This window comes from Hydractinia symbiolongicarpus, chromosome 8 (assembly GCF_029227915.1).
Source record: "Hydractinia symbiolongicarpus strain clone_291-10 chromosome 8, HSymV2.1, whole genome shotgun sequence".
Classification (NCBI taxonomy): domain Eukaryota; kingdom Metazoa; phylum Cnidaria; class Hydrozoa; order Anthoathecata; family Hydractiniidae; genus Hydractinia; species Hydractinia symbiolongicarpus.
Genome location: NC_079882.1, coordinates 12,122,042 through 12,133,306, shown reverse-complemented (window position 1 = coordinate 12,133,306; position 11,265 = coordinate 12,122,042). Strand labels below are relative to the sequence as shown.

The 11,265-nt window shown below is 34.9% G+C and overlaps 1 protein-coding gene across 1 annotated transcript; it reads left to right on the top strand.

Moving 5' to 3' along the window:
• The first annotated feature begins 2,527 nt into the window (after positions 1-2,527).
• Positions 2,528-9,296, top strand: LOC130654935 (uncharacterized). The gene is made up of 4 exons (XM_057457590.1): positions 2,528-2,563; positions 4,553-4,626; positions 5,110-6,903; positions 7,139-9,296. The coding sequence occupies exons 3-4, from the start codon at positions 5,145-5,147 to the stop codon at positions 8,518-8,520; spliced, it is 3,141 nt and encodes a 1,046-aa protein (XP_057313573.1). The 5' UTR covers positions 2,528-2,563; positions 4,553-4,626; positions 5,110-5,144; the 3' UTR covers positions 8,521-9,296.
• The last annotated feature ends 1,969 nt before the right edge of the window (positions 9,297-11,265 follow it).

Sequence of the window (11,265 nt, the reverse complement as noted above, 5' to 3'; positions counted from 1 at the left end):
ACCATGAGAAGCCTCTTCCCATCATAAATAGCCGGATCTACTTGCTGTCGGTGCCTGTTGAAGAATGGCGTGGTTATCTTCCTGACTGGCTTACCGTCTTCGTACTTTGTGCTCTGCTGGCAAAAGGTGGGAATTGATCTCTCCTTGATGGGTGAGATGTGCTTGGTCATGGGGTGCTTGTAGTTCTTGGCGAGCTCACAGATCCGGGGGTTGATCTTTTGCATGCACTTGATATAATCGGTCTGCTTTGGGTTTTCAAGATCGATGATAAAGCACACTTTCCACTTGGCAGTCTCGTTATATTTTTTGATACCATAGCTATTTTGATTTGGGGCCTGAATGCAGAGGGATGTGATCTTGTCATCCGACTCCTTGTATCCCACATAGATGCGCTTGAACTTGATCGTGTTGCTATGGACTGAAAAGTTGACCATCGATGAGATTAGGATCTTGTATACATCAACTTCGGAAGGTTTCATGATTTTCAAGTCTACATTTAATAAGATGTTCGTGGTTGGTACTTCGATTCCAGAAAAGTTTAGTGTTTTGTTCATTTTGTCAGACATGTCTTTTTATTTGTAGAAAAACAAAACCTCAACTAGCATCACATGGACAGCTACCACCATTATACGTGATGTACTCCTGCCAGCAGTGCCAGCAGAGCAGCTTAGCTTTTTTGAAGAACCTTCGTCCACAGGAGCATCTGTCATAGGTGTCGAGTACTCGTTCACATTCATCGCATTGTTCCTTCATCGTTTATTTACCCCACAAGAGCTCGAGGTCCGCCTTTTCATCTTCCGAGAAGCACCAGCCTATAACTCTGTCGGGACGCCAGGCCAATGGAAGCAGCTCCTCCTTAATCCTTGCCTTCTCCGCTTTCCGCTGACGATAAGCATTGAGCAATCGAGGAGCAGTGCTACTACACATGTCCAGGGTAACGAACCAGTCCGGAACAAACTCGAGTAGATGGGGTCTATCTCGAACCGCCATATTACACATGTCTCGCGTCTTGAACCTGTCCGGAACATGTCTGAGCATCTCTGGGTACTCCCCAACCGCCATAGTGCACATGTCCCGCGTCTTGAACCTGTCGGGGGTATACTTGAATAGCCAGGGGTTTTTTTAAACAACCTTGTTGCACATTTCCTGGGTCTTGAATTGGTCCGGTACATACCTACCCAGTGGGGGGGATCCTCTTCAACCAATTTTTTCCATCTTTCTTGCCTCCAACTCATCTTTATTATCCCGACCGCGGCAAGGGATCCTTGAGTAAGGGACTTTCCCCTACTCAATTGCGCAATCTCTATTTTTTGTTGATGTCAGCATTATTCTTGTTAATCGCGATTGCACGCGTTGGATTTTATCGGAATCGGAATTTATCGGATTTATTTTCGGATGCTGTCGGATTTACCGATTTTAAGTGGGAAGAGGCTGGGTTTGGGGGTGGAGGTGGTGGAAGCGGGGTTTGACAGGGTAAAGGTGTCAAAGGAGCGAAAAACCACTTATGTTCATTCCTTTTTAGTAGTTTCTTTAAACTCCTTATCGACAATATCTTTTTCATCTTTCTTCACTTGTTTCCTTAGTAAAACCACATTTAGCAAAGCAGTTTTGGATTGTATCAGAAGGAACCACTTCCCAAGCTTTAGTGACCCAATTAATAGCTTGAAGAACATTAATTTTCTTTGTAATTTCTGAAGCTAGTAAGTCCTCTTTAACACTGGCAATAACGTAGCGCATTAACTTTTTTTCGATCCTTAGATTTAAAACTTTGAATTATTTCAGCATCGAGAGGTTGTAAGCGAGAAAATTACGATCTTTTTGTTGCTAAACTTGTCTACCAATGACGGTGGATGGACAGTGGCGTTATCCAAAAATAAAATGACATTTCTTTTCCCTTAGAGTTTCTTAGAGTTTCGAGGATTTTCTCCATGATTTCCACTTGCATCCAAAACTTTGGGTCTACAAAGTACATGACCTTACTGAGCTTATCTTCTGCACTAGCTAATCACCTTGGTTTTTTACTCTTCCAGGAAATGTACGAGATCGACATACCCATACTCATCGAAAAAGATTGGAATGAGTACCAGTAAAAATGTTTGCTAGAGGATATCATGTCTACTATCTGGAGCCCCTTTGGTGGGGGAATTGTTACAATGCAGACATGAGCTATCTAATAATGAGGTGGGCAGAAATGCAATAGCAATAATAAAAACTGATTCTTTACAAAACGAAAGCATTTTTGGACACATGCCACAAAACATACCTTTTAGAGTGTCCGTTAATTGAAGAGAATACTGCAAAACATCCAGCCTCGTCCCCAGGGTTATTACGGAGTGGAACTTTAACAACAGGGCAAAATGCCCTGGGAACGAGGCTGTAAAGCATCAGATCAAGCCAGTCAGTCTCGGGAATCAACACTGTCGTCTGCGCGCAGGGGCGGTAAAACGGCTTCCCTGCGCCCGCTAAGTCAACCTTGCTTCTATATCTCATGTCAAGATTAAATGAAGTCTATGCCATACACGCCAACCGTGTTTAAATGTGGCGGGAAAGCTTACAGACGCACGTGGGTAGCTAAATAGCTAAAATTGTTTTTGTCATTTGGTAATGTTGAATTATTGTGTTGCGATTTAGTATATGTATGCAGGGTTTTGCGTACCATTCTAACCATAGCAGTCACTGCTCCTGAAAACTCCTTGTTTAGCCTCTTCAAGCATTTAAAAATATAGATTGTATAATTTGGGACAAATTTGGAGCCAATTTCTCCCCTTTGTTTATTTTATTGCATGAAAGTTAGCTTGTTTAACCTTGTTTATTTAATCTTAGGACTCTCTTGTAAATACAAATCATGCAAAATAGATCTATTTTCTTAAATATATACTTATGATATATGAGTGTTTTTAGATTATAAGATATAATAAGTTGTTTTAAATTAGGAGGTAAGCTTTAAACCTTGCCAATTTATTATCATTTTTAGAATTTTAAAGTGCATTTTTGGTGTAAATATGACCATAAAACAGAATTTTTAATTTAAAATTTGTAGCAAAAAAATGCATATACAAAATACCATTTTTAGCACATGCTTTGTTATTAACAATCTGAGTGTTGATGTAGAAAGGTAAATAATTGTTAATGAGACTTCTTTGGCTTTTTTCAGACTCGCATCTTTATTCAGAATGTATGGATGTAAATTAGAGTTTGGTAAACCCTCTGTGAAGGTTTAAATTTAAAATTTTTGATCCCACAATGCAAGAAAACTGCATTGTGTACACATGAAAAATTGCACTTGCAGTCCCACAGGTAATGGTAATTTCATCAAGGTGATTTGAAATCTTATTCATTCAAAATTTCTGGGAAAAGATTAATAAGTCTCATATTTTGAAGTCCTTTTATTCTGTTTTACCTGGCAGGTATTTTTTGTTGTAAAGGGGATAATCATATTTGCCTTAATGTCATGCTCTATCCAATGTTAGGAAAAATATATTATCTAAAATTAACTTTTGAATTAAAAAAGACATTCTAATCAAAAAAAAAATAACTATGACCCAGCAGCAATACTTAACTGGAAATTGATTTTTTACAGTTGTGAAATTCAAAACGGCCTGCCCAAGGTCTGCCCATGTGAAGTAGCTGACACCCCATTATCCTTAACTGCTACTGAACCTGTCAACAATTAACTTTCATGTCCTAACAAAAACTCAACTTAGAACTTTCTCTTTTGCTGACCATGAAATTTCTCAATTGCTGGCTTAAAACTTTCTTTATTGCTGACCTAAAGAATTCTCCATTGCTGACATTGAAATTTATCCATTGCTGATCTTAAAATTTATCCATTGCTAACCTAAATATTTCTCTATGTCTAAGCTAGAAATTTTTTTATTGCTATTACCTAGAAGTTGTACCATTTCTCACCTAAAAATTTCTCTGTTGCATCTACATCGTTACTCACCTAAAAATCTCTCCATTGTTACCTAGAAATCTCTGCATTGCTAATCTAGATATTACCTTGAAATTTCTTTATTTCTCACCTAGAAATTTCTTTATTGTTGACCTAAAAATTGTACCATTGCTGACCTAGAAATTGCTCCATTGCTCACCTAGAAATTTCTCCATTGCTATAACCTCGAGATTGAATCATTACCAACTCCGAATTTCCTTAAGGTATCATGTAAACAAAATGCACACACATTTGTGTTTTGTATGTATACAATTGTGTCTGAGACTCAAAATCTAAGGTAGTGTGGCTACATTTTGCAGACAGTTAGAAAAAGAAGTTTATCTTCAAGGAAATTGAAATGGAAATGCTCAAAAATGAAAGCTTTAATGCTTGGAAGATTCTAAATATATGCATTTGTTGTTGTTTTATTATATTGTTTTTCCAGTTAAAAATATAATAAGAAATAAGGTCCTTGCACATATGCAATGACCTTATCTTGCACATATATGTTAGATTTCATTACAAGTATATCAAGGTCAGATAAAATCTTTAAGGTGGATATATATTTTAACTCTTGGTGGTGCAGAGTGTTTTTTGAAATGACCCTTCTTTTTTTAGTTGCATATAATCAGCTCGAGCTGCAGTGGATGGCTGAGGACAAGACCTAGACCATTCATGTTTGGTATCATTGGGTAGTTTAATTCATCCTCGTTCTAAAACATAAAAGAGCAATTTTCATGACAACCTTAGGAGTTATGGCTGTCCAACTGTGGGTCTGTTTTTGCCTGGATATTTCTGGGAGCCATACTTTAAGGGTTAAGAGGAAAATAAAGATTTTGTGCATATAAGCTACAGTATTATTAACATATGGTTCATGCTTTATGATATGGATCTAGTTTAATAAGATATTTTGTTAAAGTTATTTCAGTCATAACATAGAAAGGTCATGAAATTTATTTTGAAACCTCTGATGCCATCCTAATTAGGCATACAGCACTAAAAAATAATAAAGGTGAAAAGAGGCAATTCCATGCAAAAAAAATCAATCACTAAGAATGTCAGATTATGATTTTTTGAAGTGATTGAATACAAAATATGGTTTAGTAACTGTCAAGTTTTAAGCTTTAAAATTAACAAGCTGCATTTTTAAAATAAATTATTGTTATTATTTTTAGATATGAATTACTGATCACATGATTGATGTTGAACTATGGAGCTTATTAGTCCAATCAATAGTGAATATTTTTCCATGTTTGATGAAGTTACTATAAATAACCAGTTCAAACGAAACTGTCATGCTTTCCAACAGAAAGACAAATCAAATGATAGTGGTTTTGCATCTTTAAGCAGTGAAGAGTTACAAACAGGCAATTTTAGACCAATGTTTAATAAATCAATGAATGTTGAAGCCAACAATCCTGCCAATGGACACCAACATAAATTATTAGACCAAAATAACAATTTAAAGGATAGAACCGCAAATTCTAAAACGATCACCATTACCAATAATGAAGTTTCACCAATTGTTGCCTCTAAATTCATCAGTACAGCAGGTACCGTTGTGGTACCTGTGATAGACTATAATCAAAATAAAAAGAAAAGAAAACTTGATTCAACTAAAACTATAAAACCTGAGTTACTACCTAAAAAATCAGAAATTTTTTTTTATCCTACTGCATCTGTGAATTTTCCATCAGTACCAAACAATATACCAATGCAACAAAAACAAACGTATGCAATAAGAACATCTCCTTTAGATCACTACCAGCAGGCAAACTTATCGCTGCCCTATTACAACCATCAATGTTATAAACAATCAGTAAGTCCAATTTGTAATTACCAGGAGCAACAGAAAACAGAGTTTTATTGTAAACAGAATATAGTAAAGTTAAATCAGACATATAATACAAACAGTTTAAATATTCAAGCTGTCGATCCTTCTAAATTTGATTTATATGATGGGACTTATAATGACAGTGAAGAAGAACAAGATAATTTTAAAATGGAGCATATTCAATCTGTTCAACCCATATGCAGTAACCATCCGTTAATCCTCACAAACCAAACCAGGTATAAATTAAATTTACAACCAGTCATTACTCATGGCAGTTTTAAACCAACAAACGTCATTCATCACCCTGCCACAAACATCAATAGTTCGTATTCGCAACAGCTGTTTCCTCCTGTTTCTGATCCCATGCTGTTTCTAGAAACGCATTCTAGTGACAAGAAAAACAATACAAATTTAAACAGTTTTGTCAATACGAAGCTGATAGAAAGTAACAATTCATACAATTGTGCAGCAAATCAAACATGGCAAAAAAGTGAAGTTATTTTTCAACCACCTAATAGTATTCCAATGGCAAACAAGCCAGGACCATGTGATAAGACTGAAGTATCACAAACAGTGACATTGCCTACTGTAAATAGTGATGCATTTTTCTTAAGAAAATCACACAATAAAGTGTTGCCTGAAAAGTATTTGCATTTTGCTGAAAACATCCTAAAAAGAAATGTGGACAGTGCAGCATCTCCACCATCTTGTTTATTTGAAACAAAGAAAAGTGACAGCAACTTTAACTATATTGCAAACACAATCCCATGTGATATAATAACATCTAAAAACCATATTTTAAAAAGTCCACCAAAAACAGCAAAAAGTGTTTCTGTGAATTTATCTGTTAACACTAAAATTGCAAATAATGCCAACAATTTTTCTTCAAAAAATATATTGAAAACAGCTTTGCCTGATACACAGTGTGGAAAAGCCATTTCCAATAAAGAAAACCGAAAGCGAAAAAAGAAAGATAGTGGCAATCGGCCCAGCAAGAGCAAAGTCCCATGCGCGATAACACCATCTTATTTATGTCATGGTAAAAATCAGGGTATGGTTGGCTTGTGGAAAGAACAGTCAACAAAAGTTGTTCCAAGAACTTGGATACATGAGGAAGAGAATATGAATCTAAAAGGTATGATAACGTTCTCAAATTCCTGTATTTATATCTTCATAGCTTTTTTCTTGTTAAAGTCATCCTTCATGTACCTATATTAAACTTTTTTCACATTTGTATTGTGCTCGGCAATTACAGACTGCCGACGTAAAATAGAAAGACTGGTTTAATTATTACGTCCAAATATAAAAGTCGGGCCTGTCAGGCAAATATTTTTTCATAAGATTGATCCCTTTCTGTTTGTTGTTTTTAGATGATGTCTTTCTGGATGACTCCAGCTGTTTAAGGTGTGGCATATGTTGTATAGCTGAGGAAAGCCAAACCTGCATACACATAGAGAGAAGACGAATTATGATACCGAATCCAAAGTCAAAACATGTGATGAGTTTGCGAAAGCGAAACAGCGATGTTTTTTATGCAGATATTGATAAATTTGCAGAAGGAGGCGATAGTCTAAAACCTAAAATTGATTGTAACAATAACGAGCAAGAGGCGTGTGGTACAGGTCCTTCAATGCCTGAATTGACATCAACTACAAATGCAATGGAAACGTCCACTCCTAAAAAGTTATCAAGCCTCTATTCAAGTGCGGAAGAAACATTCCTGGAGAGCATGTCTAATGGAGGCATCACGAATTGCCTTAGCCCGATTTCCTTGCCAGCTAGAAGTCATTGTGATTTAAATAGTTGCACAAAAAAAACTTTTACACAGGCTGTCGTAGATAAAGCAATCGAGGTAGATTCTAGTAATGGACTTACTGACTCCTTAAAAACGATAATGGCGAAGGAAATTCAAAAATCAAGACAAATTGCTGATGCTGATAAATATGTCCATACCAGATCCAACATACTGCAAAGTAAAACTTTTAATAAAAAAATACCAACTGTCATTGAGCTTATCGAAAAAAAAAAATTCAGAACATACTGGAATTCGTTATTAAGTCAAAATAATGTCGACGATATTGACAGTGTTGATAGAAAGACAACTAAACCAACTGTCATGAAAGGAATTGATCCTCTGTTTGAAAGTAAAGAATCGCGTAACGTCAAAAGGAAGAAAAAAATCAAAACAATTGTTTCTCCTTCTTTTAAAGGACCAAAAAAACGAAAGGTGATTAAGGTACCAATTGCACTAGAATGTTCTCAAGCAGCATTCAGGTGTAAGAAAAAAAGAATTAAACAACCACAGCGTCGATTGCATCCTTTAAAACAGCATAAAAAGAAAAAAGAAAAAACTGGTACTGGTACTGGTGAATTTTCCAGTGAGGACGAGCTCCCGTTGTCACAAGTAGTTCACCGGCTTAGTTTATCTCCTCCACAGACTCGCACTAAACCCGAGACAATCCCGATACCAAAAATAGATATTGACGAACTGCTGCAAGTTGTTGTTATTTCACAACCTCCGGAAATGTTTACAGTGCAGTGTCAACAAGAAGAGTTTAATACATCCACTCAACGATCTAAAGAGGTAGGTCATGAGTTAACATCTGAAACAAAAACCATCGATAACAATTCAATGCACATCAACGATAACGAAGAGAATGTATCTAAATATCGTGTATACAGTGTTAAGAATGAGGAGATTTTTGTTGCGGAAGAAGAATTAGTTCCAATCACCTTAGATTTTGGAGAATAAATGGATATTGGTAAGAATAAAATGTCATATAGCTTAAAGTTTGAAAATTTATTTTTAAAGTTTCGGTTCAGTTCAACTGTGTTTGAAGTTAGTTGATTTTATTGCAAGAACTTAAGTTTTCCCGATTGTATCTGTCCTTTTAGCTATCCCTTGTATATGGCCTATCTAACCCGTTATTCGTATCTACCCAACCATTTCTCTCATCTGCCCCAACCATTACTCTCATCTACCCCATCCATCATTTGTTCATCCCAATTTGCCATTTTTTTTGTCCCATGATCTGTAGAAATCCCATTTTGCATATAGTTAGTAGTTCTTAGGCAAACGTTTTATGAAATTCTTTTTCAGAAGTGCATAATATTTTTTAAACCAGGTTATATATATACATTTTTTTTAAGGTATGAAATATTTATTCAGAGAAATGTTATATATATTTATATTTATAAAGAGATGTTTATTACATAGTTTTTATGAGTTTTTTTAATTCCAGAGAGTTCTTCTGTATACATTTTGTTTTGTGTTTTTTATCGTTGCTTCTTTTGTTTTATGAATCCAGAAATAACTAACGTAGTACAGTATGTGAAGACTTATGGTAAGGAACGTTTTGTCTGCAAAAGGCGTAAGCTTGTTATCATGAGCGTATTAGTATTATGTTTGAAATCTTTCCCAGTTGATTTTTATGTTAGTTTTAATTTTATACATTGTTAAGTTTAAACGATTTTCGAAGAACAATTCATAAAAACGAAAATATTATCTTGTGTTGTTATGCAACTCGATTTTTTCGTTTTTAATTAGTTGTACCCGTAGCATAAAACCTTGTCCGTTATACTTTTCTAAAAAAAATCAAGTCTATATCATTACAAAATGTCTTTTCACGAAAGTTAACTGTCGAAAATAGTTACAAATAGATACGAATTTCTTAAAAAATTTGCGCGTAGATTCTAATGTGCTACCGCTAAAAACTAGTTGCCATGGTCAAACTTAAATTTTACGAAAGGTTCATCTGCTTAGAAAAACAGTCCTTTAAAATACTTTTTCTTCTCTTATTAAAATATTTTGTGGTCGGTTTTTTTTAACCTGACTACTTGCTTCAGTTTTATCCAAATTTCAACCTTTGCAACATGACTACTTATTAAGTAAGATAAAGTTGTTGTTTTTATAAGCAACTCGTGTATAAGCAACTGAACATGATTTGAAAAATTATCAAGCAACTTCAGTTCGTACAATGGTGAGTATAAGAAATTCTTTAAACTAAAAAATGAAAACAGTTGATGTTTTACCCCAATCAGACGAGGAAGACAGAGAAATTAAAGATAGAGATGAAGATGGCAACGAAGAGAGTGAAGAATAGAAACATTTATGATCCTTTTTAATTAATCTGTTATTTCTTAGCTTCAAAACAGTGACTTCTTTTCGTATTTTCTCTTAACATTGAAAATTTGATCAAAGAAAATCACGCAACCATTAAGCAACTTTATATCTAGATATTAACCGAAAAAAAAGTAACTTGAAATGTGACTGAAATTCTAAGTTGATTATATAAAAATCGTGTACATTTAAACTTTTGGTGGGTGAATTTATGTAATCCCACAATGATCGAAGAAGTGAAATTCCCCGACCATGAGAAAAAGATTGAAAGAAACTTTCGTGAGTCGAAAAATCGCGAAATTAAAAAAAATTAACCAGCCGTTTCGGCAGGAAGTTCCTCTACGGTGTATTACTGATTTGGTAATTCTCTATAGAGGAACATTTGCTTTAGTTAATTGTGCAGAAAAAAATATTCACGTTAATAATAATTATTTCACAGCAAAAGAGAATGAAAAATATGAAACTAGAAAAAGGAGTTCAAGTTTGTAAACACTGTTTTATGAAACCTAGATTAAAAAAAAATTAGTCTGTTGAAACTCGCTGTACGAAATACAAAACTAGCTTCGGTAAATTCCACTTAAAGGTAATCTGTTGCAGCTTGCTTGGTACTAACTAAACCAACTGAACATAAAGTAGTGCCGTAACAGCGGTGGGGTCAGGGGGAACGACCCCCCCCCCCCCCCCCGAATAATTTTCCTACTGAAATAAAAGAAAAGGAAAAACAGAGAAAGAAAGAAGGAAAAAAGAAAAGAAAAAGGAAAGACAGAAAGAAAGAGAGAAAAAGAGAGAGAGAGAGAGATTTAGTGTCCAGCACCCTATAAATTTCTAGTGTTCTTATCATTTTTTATATTATTGTAATCGTGTAATGTAAATATGTATATATCTCTTTCTACCTTTTGGTTTCTGATGAAAAATTTTTATCTAAATTTAATTTTGATGCCAATTAAACAATGCAGTTTTTCTGAATTACTAAAATATCTAAACATTCATCGTGATTTTTAACATTCAACCATGAGATTGTTGACGTCTGGATGGGTATTTTTGCCAATCTAGAGATGTAAAATTTAAAAATTTCACACTCAGCGCCCACCATGGGGGCGCCTCGGGTAGCCACTATAGAGAGAACTATAAAGAGAACTTTATATATGTAATTTTTCTTTATAGGCCGTTTATAGGCTTTATAGGCAATTGTGGTTGCGGCACTGTAAAGTAATAATGCAAAATAATTAATTTGTTAAAATAATAGGAATATATAGTTTGTTGCTATAACACTCAAGAACTAATATTTCCGTACCGCTACACTAGACTGGTATCCTGTCTGCTTCACTAGTCTCGGTAGTAAAAACGGCGACAAAAAAGGAGGCCATTTTAAAGTTC